Raw genomic sequence first — 23,580 nt, 5'->3', positions numbered from 1 at the left:
ATATACAGCCTTGACGTATTCCTTTCCCTATTTGGAACCAGTCTGTTGTTCCATGTCCAGTTCTAAGTCTTGCTTCTTGACCTGCATAAAGATTTTTCAGGAGGCATGTAAGGTAGTCTGGTATTCCCATCTCTTGAAGAATTGTCCACAATTTGGTGTGATCTACACAGTCAAAGGTTTTAGTGTAGTCAATAAAGCAGAAGTAGATGTTTTTCAGGAATTCTGCTTTTTTGATGATCCAATGGATGTTGGCAATTTGATCTCTGGTATCTCTGCCTTTTCTAAATCCAGCTTGAACATCTGGAAGTTCTCAGTTCACATACTGTTGAAGCCTGGCTTGGAGCATTTTGAGCATGACTTTGCTAGTGTGTGAAATGAGTGCAACTGTGCAGTAGTTTGAACATTCTTTAGCATTGCCCTTCTTTGGGATTGGAATGAAAACTGACCTGTTCCAGGCCTGTGGCCACTACTGTGTTTTCCAGATTTGCTGGCATATTGAGTGTACCATTTTCACAGCATCATCTTTCAGGATTTGAAATATCTCAACTGAAATTCCATCACCTCCACTAGCTTTGTTCATAGTGATGCTTCCTAAAGCCCAGTTGACTTCACATTCCAGAATGTCTGGCTCTAGGTGAATGATCAAATCATCATGGCTATCTAGGTCATGAGAATAACTTTTGTATGGTTCTTCTGTGTATTCTTGCCAACTCTTCTTAATATCTTCTGCTTCTGTTAGGCCCATACCATTTCTGTCCTTTATTGTGCCCATCTTTGCATGAAATCTGACTATGTGGATCACAGCAAACTGTGAAAAATTCTTAAAGAGATGGGAATACCAGACCACCTTCTTTGCCTCCTGAGAAACCTGTATGCAGGTAAAGAAGCAACAGTTGGAACTGGAAATGGATCAACAGACTGCTCCAAATTGGGAAAGGAGTACATCAAGGCTGAATACAGTCACCTTGCTTATTTTACTTATATGCAGAGTACATCACATGAAATGCTGGGCTGGATTAAAAACAAGCTGGAATCAAGATTGCTGGGAGAAATATCAATAACCTCAGACATGCAGATGACACTACCCTAATAGCAGAAAGCAAAGAAGAACTAAAAAGCCTCTTGATGAAAGTGAAAGGAGAATGAAAAAGCTGGCTTATAACTCAACATTTGAGGGAGAGAACAAGATGGCGGAGGAGTAGGTGGACATGGAGTACATCTCTCTCCACGGATACTTCAGGAATACACCTTCAGACAGAAAAGTGGATGCAGAACACCAGTGAGAGTGGACAGGAGTACCTGACCAGCAGTAAAGAATAATATAGACCCACTCAAGACTCAGTAGGACAAAGGAACTAGGGGGAAAAACAGGAGTGTTAGCAGCGTTGGACCTGCCCTTGGCAGGTGGGGGAACTGAAGCAGAGGTCCTACCCCCACATCAGGGCAACTGCCTGAGTCAGAGGAGAAATATTTAAGGCTGAGAGTGAAACAGCTGATCTGTGGCAGTGTAAATGGAATAAGAATCAGACACTCCTTGCTGCACCCATACATATCCCAGACGGTGCAGTAGCTGGAAGCTGGAGTTTAGGGATTGTGGAGCAATCCCCGGGCAAGGGCTACTGTTGACCTCAGAGAGACAGATTGGAGGGATGTGAGGGAAGATATTGTGGTGGGAAATGCCTGTGGAGGAAAGTCCAGGCAGCCATGGTAGTAGAGTCACATGTAGGGGGTGGAGCTATCACCACAGCCTCCCCCCACAACACACCAGCATTAGCAATAGAGAGGCTGGCCCATCAAACTCCTGATGCACTACAGAGTAGGACCCCACCCAGGGTTCCCCTTTAAGTGCCTGATGTGCCAATCTACAGAGTAGGATCCCAGCTGGGGAGCCCCTCTATGTGCCTGATGCACCGAACAACATAGAAGGACCCCAGGCAAGGAAGCCCTCTAAGTGCTTGAATGGGAAGAGCTATGAAGAAAGACTGGTCAAAGAGGCCTTCTGATTGCCAACTACAAGAGGCTCAAAAAAAGACTCTGATAGGGCCATAACTACTGCGACAGAGGCAGCCCATGTCCCTACACACTTGGTGCCGCCAGGGTCCCCGCAAGCCAAGCAGCTGTGCCACCTTCACACTCAACACTAACTGGGGCAGAGCTGCCACAGGCACAAAAAATCTTACGCCTATGCTCACAGGGTCGCTTCAGGCAGTGTCCATCTCTTTGTGACCCTGTAGACTGTGGCCTACCAGGTTTCTCTGTCAGGGACAGGGGTACTCCAGGCAAGAAAACTGGAGCATATTGGCCAATACCCTTCTAGAGCACTATATTTCCTGCTGCCCTAGCCACCAACTCCCCTGAGTACCTAGTGCTGCCAGAACCCCTGCGACCCAAGCAGCTGCCCCACCTCCACACCTGGCCCTCACAAGGGCAAACCCAGATCCTGCCGGGAAGACTCAGGAGCAAACCTCAGTGGACAACCCACATGCAGAGGTGGAAATAAAACCACAATTGAAACCCAGGGGCAGTGTGACTAAGGAAAAAGACCCAAAACCTTCCCATCAGTCATATAAGCTGCAGATTCAATCCACACGATCAACTAGGCAGACTCTGTGTGTATGGAATATATAAAAGGTCATTGAGAACTCCCACAAAAGAAAACACACTAGTTCTGATAGCAGTGGACATTGGTTGCAAGAACACAGAGGAGCAGGACCAGATTAGAATATGAGCTGCCCCCACATCAGGTCCAGAGATCAGCAGAGTATTAGAAGGCATCCTAGGGAGGTGAAGTAGACTGTGATTCCCAGGGAGGGAAAGGACTCAGGCAGCAGTGACTCAAGAAAAACATTTATTATTCTTGTGTTTTGACTTGTTCTGTAGATTCTTTTGGATTTCTTTTTTCTTTATCCCCACCCTCCCTGTTGCAGTTGTCAATTTAATTGGCACTATAAAATCTAATTAAGCTTTTGAGCTTTTTATTTCTCAGTCACATTTTTTATTGTTGTTATAAACCTCTAGCTGTATGTTGGGCTTTTGCAGTTCTGGGAGGTTTTTATTTTTTCTCTCTTTTTTTAATTTTAATTTTTTAAACCTATTATTATTTTTATACATTTATTCCTTTGTTTGATTTTCCTACTTCTTTTCCCCTTGCAGTTAATCTTTAATGTATATAAACCTTCATCATCTACCTCTATTTAACTTTGCATATCTATTCTTTCTTTTCTTTCTTTCCTTCCCTCTCAACATATTTCTTAGTTTTATTTTCATTGTTTTATTCCCCAATTGGCAGCTCATTTTAGTTTTGTTTTCCAGTTTGTGCTTTAGTTAGTTTTGCTCAAGTAGATGCAATTTTTGGTTTCCTTTGTTCGCCAGGTCAATCTATTGTACTTTATTTTTGTTGGACTGTTTTGATTTTGCTTATGGGTGTATATGTGTATAATCAGTCACATTTTTCATTGTTGTCATAAACCTCTGCCTCTACATTGGGCTTCTGCAGTTCTGTGGAGTTTTCCTTTTTTATTTATTCTTCCTTGTTTTTTCTTTTCTCATCTTATAACTTTAACTTTTAATTTTTTAAACCTATTATATCTCTTCTACATTTATTCCTTTGTATGCCTTTCCTTATCTTCTTTTCCCCTTGCAGTTAATCTTTAATGTATATAAATCTTCTTCCTCTACCTCTATTTAACTTTTCATATCTATCCTTGCTTTCTTTTCTTTCTTTCCTTTCAACATATTTGTTAGTTTTGTTTTCATTGCTTTGTTCCCCACTTGGCACTTTGCTTTAGTCTTGTTTTCCAGTTTGTGCTTTAGTTAGTTTTGTTCTTAACTGGTAAATATAATTTTTTATTTCCTTTGTTCACTGGGTCAATCTACTGTACTTTATATTTGTTGGACTGTTTTGACTTTGCTTATGGGTGTATATGTATATGTGTATATTGCATTATTTTAATTACTATTTGCCTGAGTTTGTAACTGTCATTTGTCTGGGGTTCATCTTTGGTTTCTCATTTTTGGATATTTGTTTTAATCTCACTTAATGCCATAACAAACCATTTGTGGAATATTCGTTTCTGACCAGAGATCAAGCCCTGAGCCTTTGGAGTGGGAGAACTGACTCCAAGACCCTAGACTACCAGAGAACTAACCCTAGTGGGTATCAAGTAGTGAGAACTCACACAAAGGAAACCACTGGAATACCAGACCCAGCACCACCCAACCACCAACAGCACCCTGTGCAGGACACCTCATCTAAACAACAAAGAAAACAAAAATATAAGCAAAATCATCAGAAGACAGAATTACCACCTCACTCAGCCAGGCCCATCAAAGGAAAAACAGACAAACAAACAAAAACTCAGCACAAATCTCATGTTATAAGAAGCTTACACAAACCACTGGAACAATCTTAGGAGGGCAGAAATGAAAAGGAAGAAAAAATTCAACCTTGAAGCCTGGGAAAAGGAGACTTCAAACACAGTTAGTTAAAAAAAAAATAGTGAAAAGTCAGAGAAACACTACAAAAATGAAGGAACAAACTAGAAACACAGAAGTCCAAATAAATGAAGAGGAAACAGGCAAACTACCTGAAAAATAATTCAGAATAATGATAGCAAAGATGATCCAAAACCTTGAAAGCAAAATGGAGAAAATGCAAGAATCAATTAACAAAAACACAGATGAATTAAAGAATAAACATGAAGAGACAAACAACACAATTCCTGAAATTAAAAATACTCTAGAAGGAATTAATAGCAAAATATTTGAAGCAGAAGAACGAATCAGTGAGCTGGAAGATAAAATGGTGGAAATAACTTATGAAGAGCAGAATAAAGTAAAAACAATGAAAACTGAGGATAGTCTCAGAGACCTTTGGGACAATATCAAATGCACCAATATTCAAATTACAGGGGTCCCAGAAGAAGAAGAGAAAAAGGGTATGAGAAAATTTTTCAAGAGATTATAGTTAAAAATTTCCCCAACATGGAAAAGGAAATAGTCAGTCAAGTCCAAGAGGCACAAACAGTCCCACATAGGATAAACCCAAGGAGGAACACACCAAGACACATGCTAGTCAAACTAACCAAGACTTAACACAAAGAAAGAATATTAAAAGCAGCAAGGAAGAAGCAACAAGTAACATACAAGGGAAACCCCATACGCTAAACCACTGATCTCTCAGTAGAAATTCTGCAGGCCAGAAGGGACTAGCAGGCTATATTTAAAGTACTAAAAGGGAAAAATATACATCCAAGATTACTGTACCCAGCAAGGATCTCACTCAAAATTGATGGAGAAATAAAAAGCTTTTCATACAAGCAAAAGTTAAGAGAATTCAGTAACACCAAACCAGTTTTAGAACAAACGTTAAAGTAACTTATATAGTCGAGAAATAGAAGAGAAGAAAAAAGATCTACAAAATCAACCCCCAAAAATTAAGAAAATGGAAATAGGAATAAATATATCAATAATTACTTTAAATGTAAATGGATTAAATGCTCCAACCAAAAGACAAAGACTGGCTGAATGGATACAAAAACAAGACCCATATATATGCTGTCTACAAGAAACCCACTTCAGACCTAAAGACACATATAGACTGAAAGTGAGAGGATGGAAAAATATATTCCATGCAAATGGGGAAGCAAAAGAGAGCTGGAGTAGCAATCCTCATATCAGACAAAATAGACCTTAAAATAAAGAAGATTACAAGAGATAAGGAAGGACACTACATAATGATCAAAGGATCAATCCAAGAGGAAGACATAACAATTGTAAATATCTATGCTCCCAACACAGGTACACTTCAATACATAAGAAAAATACTAACAGACATAAAAGGAGAAACTGACAGTAACACAATAATAGTAGGAGACTTTAACACCCCACTTACATCAATAGACAAGATCATCAAAACAGAAAATTAATAAGGAAACCCAAATCTTAAATGATATATTAGATGAGATGGATCTCATTGATGTCTTCAGGACATTCCATCCAAATGCAGAATACACCTTCCTCTCAAGTGCACATTGAACATTATCTAGGATAGACCACATCTTCGGTCACAAATCAAACCTCAGTAAATTTAAGAAAACTGAAATTGTATAAAGTATCTTCTCCGACCACAACACTATGAGACTAGATATCAATTACAAGAAAAAACTGTCAGAAACACAAACACATGGAGATTAAACAACATGTTTCTACATAACCAACAGGTTACTGAAGAAATCAAAAGGGAAATCAAAAAATTACCAGAAACAAATGACAATGAAAACATGACAGCTCAAAACCTATGGGATGCAGCAAAAGCAGTCCTAAGAGGGAAGTTAATAGCAAAACAATCCTACATCAAGAAACAAGAAAAACATCAAATAACAACACAAATTCAGCAATACATCAAAAAGCTCATACACCATGATCAAGTTATGTTTATTCCAGGGATGCAAGGATTCTTCAATACATGCGAATCAAACAATGTGATATACCATATTAAGAAATTGAAAGATAAAAACCATATGATTATCTCAATAGATGCAGAAAAAGCCTTTGACAAAATTCAGCACCCATTTATGATTAAAACTCTTCAAAAAATGGGCACAGAAGGAACCTACCTCAACATAGTAAAGACCATATATGATAAGCCTACAGCAAACATTATTCTCAATGATGAAAAACTGAAAGCATTCCCTCTGAGATAAGGAACAAGACAAGGGTGTCCACTTTCATCACTGTTATTCAGCATAGTTCTGGAAGTGCTAACTACAGCAATCAGAGAAGAAAAAGAAATAAAAAGAATCCAGATCAGAAAAGAAGAAGTAAAGCTCTCACTGTTTGCAGATGGCATGATACTGTACATAGAAAACCCTGAAGATAGTATCAGAAAATTACCAGAGCTATCGCCGAAGAATTGATGCTTTTGAACTGTGGTGTTGGAGAAGACTCTTGAGAGTCCCTTGTACCGCAAGGAGATCCAACCAGTCCATTCTAAGGGAGATCGATCCTGGGTGTTCATTGGAAGGACTGATGCTAAAGCTGAAACTGCAATACTTTGGCCACCTCATGCGACAAGTTGACTCACTGGAAAAGACTCTGATGCTGGGAAAGGTTGGGGGCGGGAGGAGAAGGGGACGACAGAGAAGGAGATGGCTGGATGGCATCACCGACTCTGTGGACATGAGTTTGAGTGAAGTCTGGGAGTTGGTGATGGACAGGGAGGCCTGGCGTGCTGTGATTCATGGGGTCGCGGAGAGTCGGACACGACTGAGCGACTGAACTGAACTGAACTGAATCAGTAAATTTAGAAATGTTGCAGGGTACAGAATCAATACACAAAAATCACTTGCATTTCTATATACTAACAATGAAAAATCAGAAAGCGAAATTAAGGAATCAATCCCATTCACCACTGCAACAAAAAAGAATTAAATATCTAGGGATAAACTTACCTAAGGAGACAAAAGAACTGTACACAGAAAATTATAAGACACTGATGAAAGAAATCAAAGATGATATAAACAGATGGAGAGATATTCCATGTTCCCAGGTACGAAGAATTAATATTGTGAAAATGACTATAATACCAAATGCAATATACAGATTCAATGCAATCCCTGTATCAAATGACCAATGGCATTTCTCACAGAACTAGAACAAAAAATTTTACAATTCATATGGAAACACAAAAGACCCCAAATAGCCAAAGCAGTCTAGAGAAAGAAGAATGGAGCTGGAGGAATCAACCTTCCTGATTTCAGATTATACTACAAAGATACAGTCATCAAGACAGTATGGTATTGGCACAAAAACAGAAATATAAATGAATGGAACAAGACAGAAAGCCCAGAAATAAACCCATGCACCTATAGCTTATTTTTTACAAAGGAGGCAAGAATATACAATGGGGCAAAGAGAGCCTCTTCAATAAATGGTGCTGTGAAAACTGGTCAGCTACATCCAAAAGAATGAAATTAGAACAATTCCTAACACCATACACAAAGATAAACTCAAATGGATTAAAGATCTAAATGTAAGACCAGAAACTATAAAACTCTTAGAGGAAAACATAGGCAGAACACTCGAAGACATAAATCAAAGTAAGATCCTCTATGACCCACCTCCTAGAGTAATGGAAATAAAAACAAAAGTAAACAAGTGGGACCTGATTAAACTTAAAGGCTTTTGCACAGCAAAGGAAACTATAAGCAAAGTGAAAAGACAACCCCCAGAATGGGAGAAAACAATAGCAAATGAAACAATTGACAAGGGATTAATTTCCAAAATGTACAAGTAGCTCATACAACTCAATACCAGAAAAACAAACAACCCAATCAAAAAGTGGGAAAAAGACCTAAACAGACATTTCTCCAAAGAAGACATACAGATGGCTAACAAACACATGAAAAGATCCTCAACATCGCTCATTATTAGAGAAATGCAAGTCAACACTAAAATGAGATATCACCTCACACCAGTCAGAATGGCCATCATCAAAAAGTCTACAAACAATAAATGCTGGAGAGGGTGTGGAGAAAAGGGAACACTCTTGCACTGTTGGTAGGAATGTAAATTGATACAGCCACTATGGAAGACACTATAAAGATTCCTTAAAAAACTAGGAATAAAATCACCATATGACCCAGCAATCTGATTCCTAGACATATACTCTGAGGAAACCAGGGTTGAAAAAGACACATGTATCCCATTGTTTATTACAGCACTATTTACAATAGCTAGAACATGGAAGCAACCCAGATGTCTATCGACAGATGAATGGGTAAAGAAGTTATGGTACATACACACAATGGACTATTACTCAGCCATAAAAGGGAACACATTTGAGTCAGTTCTGATAAAGTGGATAAACCTAGAACCTATTATAAAGAGTGAAGTGAGTCAGAAAGAGAAAGATAAATCTAGTATTCTAACACACACATACAGAACCTAGAAAAATGGTACTGAATAATTAATTTACAGGGCAGTAATAGACAAACAGACATAGAGAATAGAGTTATGGACATGGGGAGAGGGAAGGAGAGGGTGAGATGTATGGAAAGTGTACCATGGAAACTTAAATCAGTTCAGTTCAGTCGCTCAGTCGTGTCCGACTCTCCACGACCCCATGAATCACAGCACACCAGGCTCCCTGTCCATCACCAACTCCCGGAGTTCACTCAAACTCATGTCCACAGAGTCGGTGATGCCATCCAGCCATCTCATTCTCTGTCGTCCCCTTCTCCTCCCACCCCCAACCTTTCCCAGCATCAGTCTTTTCCAGTGAGTCAACTCATCGCATGAGGTGGCCAAAGTATTGCAGTTTCAATTACCATATGTAAAATAAATAGCCAACGGGAATTTGCTGTATGGCTCAGGAAACTCAAACCGGGGCTTTTTATCAACCTAGAGGGGTAGGATGGGGAGGGAGATGGGAGGTTCAAAAGGGAGGGGATATATATATATACCTATGGCTGATTCATGTTGAGGTTTGACAGAAAACTACAAAATTCTGAAAGCAATTATCCTTCAGTAAAAAAATAAAACAAAACCTCAACATTCAAAAAACTAAGATCATGGCATCTGATGCAATCACTTCATGGCAAATAGATGGATGGTAGAAAAGTGGAAACAGTGACAGACTTTATTTTCTTGGGTTCCAGTATCATTGCAGATGGTGACTGCGGTCATGAAATTAAAAGACACTTGCCCTTTGGAAGAAAAGCTATGACAAACCTAGACAGCATATTAAAAATCAGAGACATCACTTTGCTGAAGAAGGTTTGTAGAGTCACAGCTATGGTTTTCCAGTAATCATGTAAGGATGTGAGAGGTGGACTATAAAGGAGGCTGAACACTAAAGAACTGACACTTTCTAACTGTGGTGCTGGAGAAGACTCTTGAGAGTCCCTTGGACAGCATGGATATCAAGCCAGTCAATCTTAAAGGAAATCAACCCTGAATATTCATTGCAAGGACTGATGCTAAAGTTCCAGTACTTTGGCCACCTGATGTGAAGGACTAACTCAACGGAAAAGACCCTGATCCTTGGAAAGATGGACGGCAGGAGGAGAAGGGTGTGACAGAGAATGAGATGGTTGGATGGCATCACTGACTCGATTTTAGGAGTTTGGGCAAACTCTGGGAGATAGTGAAGGACAGTGAAACCTGGCATATTGCATTCCCTTGGGTTGCACAGAGTCAGACACGACTGAGTGACTGAACAACAACAAAGCTCAGTTCAGTTCAGTTCAGTTCAGTCGCTCAGTCGTGTCCGACTCTCCGCGACCCCATGAATCACAGCACGCCAGGCCTCCCTGTCCATCATCAACTCCCGGAGTACACTCAAACTCATGTCCACAGAGTCGGTGATGCCATCCAGCCATCTCATTCTCCGTCGTCCCCTTCTCCTCCCGCCCCCAACCTTTCCCAGCATCAGAGTCTTTTCCAGTGAGTCAACTCTTCGCATGAGGTGGCCAAAGTATTGCAGTTTCAGCTTAAGCATCAGTCCCTCCAATGAACACCCAGGATCGATCTCCTTTAGAATGGACTGGTTGGATCTCCTTGCAGTATAAGGGACTTTCAAGAGTCTTCTACAACACCACAGTTCAAAAGCATCGATTCTACGGCGATCAGCTTTCTTCACAGTCCAACTCTCACATCCATACATGACCACGGGAAAAACCATTGCCTTGACTAGACGGACCTTGGATGACAAAGTAATGTCTCTGCTTTTTAATATACTATCAAGGTTGGTCATAACTTTCCTTCCAAGGAGCAAGCGTCTTTTAATTTCATGGCTGCAATCAGCATCTGCAGTGATTTTGGAGCCCCCCAAAATAAAGTCTGACACTGTTTCCACTGTTTTTCCATCTATTTGCCATGAAGTGATGGGACCAGATGCCATGATCTTTGTTTTCTGAATGTTGAGCTTCAAGCCAACCTTTTCACTCTCCTCTTTCACTTTCATCAAGAGGCTTTTGAGTTCCTCTCCACTTTCTGCCATAAGGGTAGTGTCATCTGCATATCTGAGGTTATTGATATTTCTCCCAGCAATCTTGATTCCAGCTTGTGCTTCTTCCGGCCCAGCGTTCCTCATGATGTACTCTGCATATAAGTTAAATAAGCAAGGTGACAATATACAACCTTGACGTACACCTTTTCCTATTTGGAACCAGTCTGTTGTTCCATGTCCAGTTCTAACTGTTGCTTCCTGACCTGCATACAGGTTTCTCAAGAGGCAGGTCAGGTGGTCTGGGATTCCCATCTCTTTCAGAATGTTCCACAGTTTATTGTGATCCACACAGTCAAAGGCTTTGGCATAGTCAATGAAGCAGAAATAGATGTTTTTCTGGAACTCTCTTGCTTTCTCCATGATCCAGTGGATGTTGGCAATTTGATCTCTGGTGCCTCTGCCTTTTCTAAAACCTGCTTGAACATCTGGGAGTTCACGGTTTACATATTGCTGAAGCCTGGCTTGGAGAATTTTGAGCATGACTTTACTAGCATGTGAGATGAGTGCAATTGTGCGGTAGTTTGAGCATTCTTTGGCATTGCCTTTCTTTGGGATTGGGATGAAGACTGACCTCTTCCAGTCCTGTGGCCAGCGCTGAGTTTTCCAAATCTGCTGGCATATTGAGTGCAGCACTTTCACAGCATCATCTTTCAAGACTTGAAATAGCTCAACTGGAATTCCATCACCTCCACTAGCTTTGTTAGTAGTTATGCTTTCTAAGGCCCACTTGACTTCACATTCCAAGATGTCTGGCTCTAGGTCAGTGATCACGTTATCGTGACTATCTTGGTCGTGAAGATCTTTTTTGTACAGTTCTTCTGTGTACTCCTGCCACCTCTTCTTAATATCTTCTGCTTCTGTTAGGTCCATACCATTTCTGTCCTTTATCGAGCCCATCTTTGCATGAAATGTTCCCTTGGAATCTCTAATTTTCTTGAAGAGGTCTCTTGTTTTTCCTATTCTGTTGTTTTCCTCTATTTCTTCGCATTGATCACTGAGGAAGTCTTTCTTATCTCTCCTTGCTCTTCTTTGGAACTCTGCATTCAGATGCTTATATCTTTCCTTTTCTCCTTTGCTTTTCGCCTCTCTTCTTTTCACAGCTATTTGTAAGGCCTCCTCAGACAGCCATTTCGCTCTTCTGCATTTCTTTTCCATGGGGATGGTCTTGGTCCCTGTCTCCTGTACAATGTCACGAACCTCCGTCCAGAGTTCATCAGGCACTCTATCAATCAGATCTAGTCCCTTAAATCTATTTCTCACTTCCACTGTATAATCATAAGGGATTTGATTGAGGTCATATCTGAATGGTCTAGTGGTTTTCCCTACTTTCTTCAATTTAAGTCTGAATTTCGCAATAAGGAGTTCATGATCTGAGCCACAGTCAGCTCCTGGTCTTGTTTTCGCTAACTGTATACAGCTTCTCCATCTTTGGTTGCAAAGAATATAATCAATCTGATTTCGGTGTTGGCCATCTGGTGATGTCCATGTGTAGAGTCTTCTCTTGTGTTGTTGGAAGAGGGTGTTTGCTATGACCAGTGCATTCTCTTGACAAAACTCTATTAGCCTTTTCCCTGCTTCATTCCGTGCTCCAAGGCCAAATTTGCCTGTTACTCCAGGTGTTTCTTGACTTCCTACTTTTGCATTCCAGTCCCCTATAATGAAAAGGACATCTTTTTTGGGTGTTAGTTCTAAAAGGTCTTGTAGGTCTTCATAGAACCGATTAACTTCGGCTTCTTCAGCATTACTGCTTGGGGCATAGGCCTGGATTACTCTAATATTGAATGGTTTGCCTTGGAAACGAACAGAAATCATTCTGTCATTTTTAAGATTGCATCCAAGTACTGCATTTCGGACTCTTTTGTTGACCATGATGGCTACTCCATTTCTTCTAAGGGTTTCCTGCCCACAGTAGTAGATATAATGGTCATCCGAGTTAAATTCACCCATTCCAGTCCATTTTAATTCACTGATTCCTAGAATGTCGACGTTCACTCTTGCCATCTCCCGTTTGACCACTTCCAATTTGCCTTGATTCATGGACCTAACATTCCAGGTTCCTATGCAATATTGCTCTTTACAGCACCGGACCTTGCTTCTATCACTGGTCACATCCACAGCTGGGTATTGGTTTTGCTTTTGCTCCATCCCTTTATTCCTTCTATAGTTATTTCTCCACTGAGCTGCAGTAGCATACTGGGCACCTACCGACCTGGGGAATTCCTCATTCAGTATCCTATCATTTTGCCCTTTGTTACTGTTCATGGGGTTCTCAAGGCAAAAGCTAGAGGATACAAAATTACATGTACACACATAAAAGTAACAGAAAAGAAATGCAAAAGTGGAAATTACCTCTGTGAAGAGGGTCCCATGTGAGTTTTTAAAGTTCATATTGTATGTTTTTTCTAATTTTCTGTCATAAACGTTATTTCCATAATAAAAAGTGTATCAGAAGATGCTAAATATTCCTTTAATGGTGAATTAAGAATTTATAATACAAAACTACTGTAGTTATTGGTGTCCTTTATAGATCTTAGTGCATTAAGTTTAGAAACCTAAAACAGTCCTTTGCCATGTAACAGCTGTATCAATTTTAGACATTTGTATGAAATGTTTAGCAGAATTGCTTAATTACTCTGCAAAGAAATAATGATTAGAAAATTTATTAAATACATGTTAGCCTATTCTTATTACAGAGTTAAATCAATTAAACCCTAACTCCTATTATTATAGGAACCTTAATATTAACTTCATATAAAATGGTCTTATTCCTGAAAACTAAAATGTCAGGGGTAACATTTTTGTTAGTGAAGCTTTCATGTGTATTTACCTAGGAAAAAAAATGCACATTTCCCCAGGAATACAGTTAGTATTTGCCTAACTATGGAAGATGAATTCATTCTCCCAGCTCTGACATCCTACCCTATGGACATTCAGCCATGTTGTAGATTACATGAGCTAAATGGGAATGGCACCTTCCTAGATTTGAGTGCAAATGAATCTCTGCTGCCTAGGGTCATGTCCTCTACACCAAATCTGGCTAGAGACAGTATGCAAGGAAAGGAAAGGATAATGAAAGAGGAATTCAGAGAATAATCTGAGAGATGCACACAACTGATTCTTGAACAAGACAGGTTTGAACTGCACAGGTCCACTTATACGCAAATTTTTTCAATAGTAAATACTACAGTATTACATAATCTATGGTTCGTTGAATCCTCAGATATAGAACTGTGGCTATAAAAGGCCAACTCTAAGTTATACCCCAATTTTGGCTATACGGAGGGTTGTTGTTATTCAGTCGCTAAGTCATGTCCAGGTCTTTGTGACCCCATGGACTGCAGCACGCAAGGCTTCTGTGTCCTCCACTATCTCCCAGAGTTTGCTCAAAATCACTGAGTCAATGATGCCACCCAACCATTGCATCCTCTGCCGTCCCCTTTTCCTCCTGCCTTTAATCTTTCCCAGCATCAGCATCTTTTCCAATGAGCCAGTCCTTTACATCAGGTGGCCAAAGTATTGGAGTCCTTTCAATGAATATTCAGAACTGATTCCTTTAGGATTGACTGGTTTGATATCCTTGCTGTCCAAGGAACTCTCAAGAGTCTTCTCCAGCACCACAGTTCGAAAGCATCAACTCTTCGGTGCTCAGCCTTTTTTATGGTCCAGCTCTCACATCTCTACATGACTACTGGAAAATCCATAGCTTTGAAAATAGAGACTCTAATCGGCAAACTGATGTCTCTAGTTTTTAATAGGGAGGTTGACAACCCCTAACCCCTGCACTGTTTAAGGGTCAACTGTGTATTAAGACATATACACACACATATATATTCATATACACATATATGAATGCATACATATCTACATAGGTAACAATTTTACTCATGACTATGGTGACTGTATTATTTCAAACAAAAACAATATCCAGTTTGACAAGTGTAATTATTTAGACCATCTATGGTTTGAAATGTCATCAAATATCAAGTATTTGTGGCCCTGTGCCTACAATACGAATCACTTGAAGGAAAATGGTATAGAATCAAAATTCACTTAGTTTCCCGAAGTGGGTGTATATGTTGGAATTAATAAGGTATTTAGCAAGAAAATCCCTAAGGTTTTAAATTCGTTTAAGGCAGAGTCAGAGTTTTTCCCCCAGGTCTCTGTGACTCACTAAGAGTTTGGGTTCTATTAGAGAAAAAGGATGTTCATGCTGAGAGTTTCTGTTAATCTATTAAGAAGCTTTGTGGCGATTCTATTTAATACTAGGAATAAAACAAGATGTTTACCAAACTAGAAGTCCACTCCAATAGTTCTCCTGGTGTTTAATGGGAACAGTGTGTCTTTAGGCTCTTGAGAAGGTCAAACCAATTTCGTTCTTAGTGGCAGTGATAAGATTTGAAAAACTAAACAGCCCAACAGAGCAAACATTTGTAGAATATTAAGAAGATACTGTTGTTTGGCACTTACTGGTTGCCCTTACTTCCTGGGTGAATGGGTAATTCTTGAAATCGCTTCAAATCCATTTGAACCTAATATTTAGTTTATCTGAAGGATTCCAAACAGCTAATTTAAATACACTCTCCCCTTTTGTCTCTCCGTCCTCCTCTTTCTTTCACCATTGTGCTGGAAAATGATGGAATCAAACACTTAAAGACAAAGCCATAAGGTTCCCAGGCTGGGCACTGTGGTCTTTTGATGACACTAATTCCTGTTTTCCTGGTGGCCCATCTCAGCTGAGCTCCCTATGTGGAACACATCATTATATGCTTGCACTTCGGTTTTCAACCAGCATAAAGGGTAGAACCACGTAAGAAACTCCTGTCAGTTTTTATTGTGTAAGAGAAACACTTCAATAAAAGCTGTATTATATATTATAAAGCTTGTAGGTCAGAGCTGTCAGTAAATACCAGACTATAGAAGTGTTTTCTCTTCTGTTCCATTTCTTTGACAGCTATTAGTAAAGCTGTGGATGGGCTTTCAACAGGGTCGGAATAGGTACAGTTCCACAAAAGCATCAAAGCATGGGGGAAAGAAAGCAATAATGCAATGAGAAAACATGGGCTCTGATCTTTACCAGCTGGACAAATGATTTAATCTAAGGTTAAGTTGTCACAGATCTAAAAGCTAATATTCAGTTGCTATAGATATTATGGAAGGGGGCTTCAATGGACAACTAAGCCCATGCACCACAAATACTGAGCCTGTGCTCTTGAGCCCAGGAGCCACAACTACTGAGCCCATGCACTGCAACTACTAAAGCCTGTGCATAGTAGAACCTGTGCTCAGCAATAAGAGAAGTCACTGTAATGAGAAGCTCATGCACCACAAGGAAGCGTAGCCCCTGCTCATCGCAATTAGAGAAGGCCCACACAGCAATGAAGACCTGTAACTCCCTCAAATAAATAAATAAATAAAATTACAAAAGAAAATCTCCTAGAGGTGGAAGGATTCTGTCAAACCATCTAACCTCCCAAACAGAAGCCTTCCATTAGCTCTTCTGTGAAACCATTCCTTCACTTTCTTATTCATCCGTCCATTCCATCCGTTCCATCGCTCAGTCGTGTCCGACTCTTTGCGACCCCATGGACTGTAGCCTACCAGGCTTCTCTGTCCATGGGATTCTCCAGGCAAGAATACTGGAGTGGGTTACCGTTTCCTTCTCCAGGGGATCTTCCCGACCCAGGGATCGAACCCGGGTCTCCCGCATTGGACGCAGACACTTTAACTCTGAGCCACCAGAGTTATTCATCATAACTTACTTATTCCAGACTCCTACAAAGTACCAACACACACCACTGTAACCTAGTGAAAACAATGGTTGTAATAGCTAGCATCAATGTTTACTGTTACAATAAAATCTGCCACACCATAAATTCTTTGTGTTGATGATTTTGGAGGATATAGAAGAAAATTAACTAAGTTCACTGCCTGGTCTGACCAATCTCCTGGTTGGGTTTTTGAGGAACTAACTTGGAGATATAGATACCCGTGCACGTGACTTATGAACTGCTCTCAGGAGGAACCTGTGAGGGAGAAAGGCAGAAGGGAGTAGGGAAGGAGGAAAGGGAAGAGAAGGGAGGCTAGGAAGGGTGTGACTTTTAGAAACAGGCCAGTCTCAGCATGATCCCATGGGGAGCTCTGAAGCAGAAGTTGCAATGCAACCTATCTGCAGGGCAGGAATAGAGACACAGACCTAGAGAATGGACTTGTGAAAATGGGGATTGACATATATACACTAGCATGTGTAAAATAGAATGTTAGTGGGAACCTGTTGTATAGCACAGGGAGCTTAGCTCAGTACTCTGTGATGACCTCGATGAGTGAGGTGGCGAGGGTGGGGGAGTGCGGTGGAAGGAAGTCTCAAGGTGGGAGGATATATGTATACATACAGCTGATTCACGTTGATATACAATAGAAGTTAACACAGCATTGTAAAGCAATAATCATCCAATAAAAATTTGGGGAAAAAAGTAGTTGTATTGCAGAGTCTGGAGGCAAGAGGTTTCTATACCCATGAGCCATTGGCTTGGGGCAACCCAGTGGGGACAAAAATGCAAGTTTATCTGGTACATGTGGCTCTTTATACCTGTGGGCTACTCCAGCCACCCAAAGGTAGTCCTCCAAAGAAGGTGGAAGGTGCCAGTCTTTAGAAGTAAAGCACATGGAAATTGGGAGATGAGAGCACAAATCCAGCAAAGGGGCTGAATAGGATTGGAGTGATAGTGTTCACAACAACTCATAAGATCAAGGGCAACACAAACCAACAATGAGCTCTAATGATTTTAGCCAGCATTATTAAGTGCTTACTGTAAGTCAGTCTTGTTCTAGGCTCTTGGTAATATTACCTTATTTAATCCTTACAACAAGCTCATGAGGTAGCTACTGTTATTGTTTCTGTTCTGTCAAGTGAGGAACCTAGATCTATACAGGCAATTAATCTAAAGTGATGATAAGACTTCATGGTGTAACTAAGATACGAATTTGCAAACGGAGATGGGTGATTTGACAGCAATGTACTCTAAACACCACATTACCCACTTTGGCATGGCTTCTCAATACAGGAAGCTATGAAGACAGATAGAGCCTGAGTCATTTCGTCTGGGCTCCTATCTTGATAGCTCACAATAAAATGAGACAGAGCATCTAACACAGTCAGTGCAGCAAAACACTAAATATTAGAGAGTGTTGTTATTAAAGAAGGGAATGACATTGCCTCTTTCAAAAAAATCTTTTTTCTATAATAATATCTCTTAGGTCTGTAAAAGTCTTTCTTTTGCTGTCCTTCCAATGTTTAAAGAGCCAGGGAATCAACGTTTACTCTTGATAGCTCTATTGTATATTACATGATATGGCCAAATTTCCATTACAGATAATAAGGAAAGAAGGCAAGGGAAGGTAGAGAAAAAGAGGGAGTATACTAGATCATTACTAAAAGTTACTGAGAATGACAGGAACAAATATTCTGAACAAAGTCCTTTTCACTGTACTTCAGTCTTTCCTGGGATCTGATTATTAAATTGCTTTTTCCTGAACAGAGTGATTTTTAATTCCCCAGAGAATGTTATCATTAACTGCTTAGTACTCTGTCTCCCATAAACAATAGAACTTTTTCAATGCCATTAGAAAATGTAGTCACTTTTCAAGACTGGACTATCAATGCCAAAAATATCACTTTGGAATTCTTTAAAATCATTATTAACTGGATTTCACTGCCACCTGAATTCTAGGCATAGAAAAAGTACAGCATATTTCATCAAAGCCTTTAAGATTAGCTGAATGCCTTACAATAATGAAAATAAAAACTCTGAGCTCTTCATTATGAAATAAGCATCAGTCAAGAATATTTCAATGTCTTTCCAATTCTAAGCATGCTAGTTCCTTTAGGCACATTGAATATTTTTGCAACGGGTAATCTCATGACGTGTTTTCTCAAGTAAAACAAACATAAGCTTCTGATTGCAGTTTTTGGAGATACTCAATACACAAAACTACACGTTACACAGTAGACAGCGACTGAGGAAGGAATTCTGCTTATTTCTGTCCCTCTACTCAGGGGTGAGACGTAATAACCAAATACATTTAACAAGCAGGACAGGTCAGGCAGCAACCAAGCATAATGAACGTAGTAACCAATGAGAATGATGGGAACTGATGATGTAACCAATCAGAATGGATGCTGGCTGAAACACAGATGAGGCCACACCTACGGATTCAGCTAAATATCAACCCTGCCTACAACCAATGTGAAACTCAATTCTGCCCATATTAGTTAACTCTCCTCACACAGAAACTTATTTCAAGAAATTCAGATGATTTCTGGGATACAATGGGAACTTCTCAGTTTCCAGACACTCTTCCTCTCACAGCTCTGGTCTATACAAATTTCCACTAAGATTGACCAAAGAAAGATGTTATACAAATAAATAATAGATAAAAATTACTATGCACTGAAGTACCAAGCACTACACATTATCTTCCTTAATCTTTGCAACAACCCTATAAGATGAGTGTTATACTTACCCCTGCTGTTTTGATGAGGAAATCAAGGTGTAGAGAAGTCAAGTCACTGATTCAAGGTCACACAACTACTACATCCCAGGACTGGTACTCAAACCTGGGCAGTCCTTCCACTTATCTACAAGTTATGATGTCACTGGCAAAGGAACATACTCATCAACACAATATTTACCACTCAATTCCAACCTTCTTTCTGGCTAAATGAAAAAGTGCCAAAGATGTTTTCTAATATTTATGCTATTGTTTGGAATCCAGGAAGATACTGACCTATACTGGTCTCCAGTGTGGTTTGAGTTGACCCAGTTCCGATCTAAATTGCTTCCAAAAAACAGAAAGCAGTCAAGGAAGGCAGACAAGATAAAAGAATATTACCTTATTCTCTTGTCCTCTACTTTTTTCAAATATTCATCTCTCTTTAGGACTCCCAGGATCATCTCCTTCTCATGATCTAATAAAAATGACAGGTTGATGAACTCAGAGTTCTTAGACATGGTATTTCAGCAGTAGCCCTGAGTGGCAGTGGTTGAATTTTCCAGGTAAATTGATACCCACAGTTCTTAAGGTCCCCGTGAATAACTCAAGAGTCACTCAGTTGCTCGATGAACAGAAGCTTTTATGAGGTCTCTGAAGATCTGCTGATGGTAGGTAAGGATTCTCCCAGGCAACACAGCAAACAAGCTCCACTGGGATTACATTTCAAGAAAGTCATTATTGTTTTAACTGAAAAGATCTCCAAAGACTTTGCTTTGATATACAGTCCAATGGCAGCTGAGTTCCCCTAATGATGCTCAGCGTTACTCCAGGAAGCTACAGAGCAGAAAACAGATCTGCTGTGACAGAATCCAGAAAATACTGCAAAGGTGGAGAGAACAAAGGAAAGAAAAATTAATTAGGCGATTTTCCCCAAAGTACTTGTAAGTGTATCTAGTATTTGAAACAGTGATGTATCTAACTCAAACACCACTTTTCAATCTGTAAACACACACTGATGAAATAGCTATTGTACTTACTAGAGCATCAAAGAGTTACTTATATTTAGTTGATTCCAAGTTCTCTATGTCAGTTCAGTTTCTTCCATTATAACGAGCACCCTCTACCAGCCAGATCCTGTCACCACCCTTACAGCTGACCCATGGGTGAACTGGGTACCTAGGACAGCCTGGACTGTCCACAACAGGACAGGTCCCTTAAGTGGCACCATCCTGCCCTCCCTTCCTCCCTCTCCAAATCTAGAACCACAACATAAAAAAGCACTACTAACAAAACAAATACGAACCAGTACTGCACGTATCAACCTAAATTTCTCTCACAAACATAATGTTGAATGAAAACACTTGCAGAAGAATTCATGCAGAATAATACTAACAGCTTATGCATGAAGGAAATAATTTTCAAAGACATTACATCTAGTTTAAGACCACATACATTCATAGTATAAATACAAGGAAATTCATGGGAAATTCAGAGATGCAATCAGAGAACACAGGAACTTCAACTACTGGGTGACATTTTATTATCAATATAGGTTTATATCTTATGATGTACATGGTTGTGAATTATGACAGATCTATATTACATACTGCAAAATAGTTGTTTTAAGACTCCCATTTTGTCAACATAAGCTCACCAGGCCCTCTCCTTCATATTAATTCTTGAGCACATTCTTTCATTGGCTTGGTTCCTCGGTTCTCTCTGTGGATCCCCTTAAGAATGATAGCTCTTAGCATGCCATACTGGGTTTTGGGATTTGGCATCATCCCATGACAATGTTCCTCAGCTTCCCTCTAGGTCTCTGAACTACAATCTACATGCATGTGACACTTGGTTTGGTTGATTCTAGCCAGATTTCCAAGTGCAACTAGATACTTACTCCTAGACTGCTTTGGGGTCTTCCAGTTACCACAAGTTCAGATTGACCTCAAATTCTCAGATCTGAAAGGAGAGGCTCTAGTCCAGGGCCTCTTTAACTTTCCAAAGTCCCCATGTGTGTGTTCTCTGCATAGTATAATGAAACCAGAACTTTGCTGAAATGACCTAGAACTGAACTGCTTCCCACAGAACAAGAGCAATTCCACTTGGGGGAAACTGACCAGATCTCAGTGAGTGTAGTAGACTCTAAATATACTGCAGTCCTTTAACCCATTTCCAAAGTCCTAAAGGCTGTAAGGCTCAGAGGATGCCAAGATTGACATGAAAAGGAAATAACAAGGTTAAGAGTAAACAGGGCTCATCAGAAAGGTTTGGGCTTTTTTTTTTCTCAGTGAGTGATATATACACATTTTAAATTTCAGTTTTCTAATAAAATTTACATTAAAGAAAACTTAAATATCTGATCTGACTTAAAATCGAACCTTGGGTGTTAAGACTAAGCAGATGATTTTTTTTACATCAGCACTGTAAACATTATAAATAGTAATACAAATTTCTATAAGACCATAAACCTTATACTGTTCTATAACCAAAAAAGTTCTGTATAGAAATACATGCTGAAAGTGTCTCTAAATTTTATAACACAAATGTTTGAGATCATTCCTGATTTGACCCCCTTCTTAATAAAATTTAGTTTATAAATAAATAAATATGGTGGCACTAGTGGAAAAGATTCCACCTGTCAATGCAGGAGACACAAGAGATGTGGGTTCAATCCCTGGGTTGGGAAGATCCTCTAGAGAAGTAAGTAGGAACCCATTCCAGTATTCTTGCCTGGGAAATCTCATGGACAGAGGAACCTGGTGGGCTACAATCCATGGGGTCACAAAGAGTCCAACATGACTAAGAAACTGAGGACATAGCTGATTTACAATATCATGTTAGATTCAGGGGTATGGCACAGTGATTTAGAGTGTGTGTGTGTGTGTGTGTGTATTTCAGATTATTTTACCATATAGGTTATTACAAAACATTGAGTAGAATTCCCTGCGCTATACACTAGGTCCTTGTTAAGCTATCCATTTTATATATAGTAGTATATATGTTATTTCCATCCTCCTAATCAATGCCTACCTACCCTTCCCCTTTGGTAACCTAGTTTATTTACACAGCAGAAATAGACCCATAGACATAGAAAGGTGGGGTTTTTCCATCAGATGCAGTCTCTCTCAGATAAATAGCACAGCTGTTGTTTCTGCCGCTTCTGTGTCTCATCTATTTTCAGGTAAAAATAGGAAAAGCACATGGTAACTCAGATAATGTATATGTTATCATCACAGCCAGGTTCACTTAACACATACTGTGTATCTGCAATGCCAGATGTAGAATGTCTTATGTGACTCTTCAATAGAATTGTATCTAGAATTCATTCAGAAGGTTGGGAGCTATAAAAATGCTTGACCTGAGGCTTCTGGTTATCCTTGCCTTGGGCTTAAGTATATGCAAGTCTTCCTTCTAAATGTCCAAGAGTCTACTCCTGAGGAGAAAAGAGGGAGGGGTGGAGTAACACCATGGGGCTATCGCAGGATGGTGACAGAGAAGATGGGAAATCAAACATGGATATAAGAAAAATGAAATTAGTCAGTGACAGTTTAATGAAATTAGCCCTGAATGGGTTTTTACCCATCTATACCTGGACTAATACAAATGATTTATAAATGAATGACCAAGGAGATCAGAAATAGCCAACATTTTATCAAGAAAATCAAGATGTTTCCTCCAGAAGGCAGGATGGGACTGTATCATTTAGTAACATGGAATCAAAATGTTGGGCATCCAGTCCTTTTGGACAAACACAGGATGGAGAAGAGGAGACAATGAGCGTGGAAGAAGACAAAGGAGATCCAGAGAGCTACATACTGACAGTGCCCAGCCAGACTCAGACCCGAGCAGAAGTATTTGGGCCCCAAAGTGAAAATTAACTATTTGTTCCCAATAGTACATGCTCCATGTTGGGTGATGAGGACTCAGTCTGGCAAATTTTCATGTCATCAATACCTCAAAGCAGATAACTATTTCACTCTTGCTTGAGTTTAACTTTCTTCTGGAGACTTCTGGTTGCAGTTGGCTTCCCCTAGAGCTTTCCCTTCAAGAAATGGATGTCCTGATTCTCCCAATGGAAC

General features: G+C 39.8%; 1 protein-coding gene across 2 annotated transcripts in view; it reads right to left on the bottom strand.

Moving 5' to 3' along the window:
- The window catches only part of SYTL5 (synaptotagmin like 5), a 171,166-nt gene that overhangs the window by 115,364 nt on the left and 32,222 nt on the right, over nucleotides 1–23,580 (bottom strand). For both annotated transcript variants that reach the window (XM_055393305.2, XM_088833772.1), the window contains exon 2: nucleotides 19,901–20,380. In XM_055393305.2, the coding sequence (XP_055249280.2) occupies nucleotides 19,901–20,019 (119 nt within the window). In that variant the 5' untranslated portion in view covers nucleotides 20,020–20,380. The remainder of the gene's footprint in view (nucleotides 1–19,900; nucleotides 20,381–23,580) is intronic.

The sequence above is a fragment of the Moschus berezovskii genome, chromosome X, assembly GCF_049115385.1.
Source record: "Moschus berezovskii isolate FMDL1 chromosome X, NW_MosBer_1.0, whole genome shotgun sequence".
In the NCBI taxonomy this organism is placed as follows: domain Eukaryota; kingdom Metazoa; phylum Chordata; class Mammalia; order Artiodactyla; family Moschidae; genus Moschus; species Moschus berezovskii.
The sequence above is the reverse complement of the archived record's forward strand: the minus strand, read 5'-3'. Positions and strand labels throughout refer to the sequence as shown.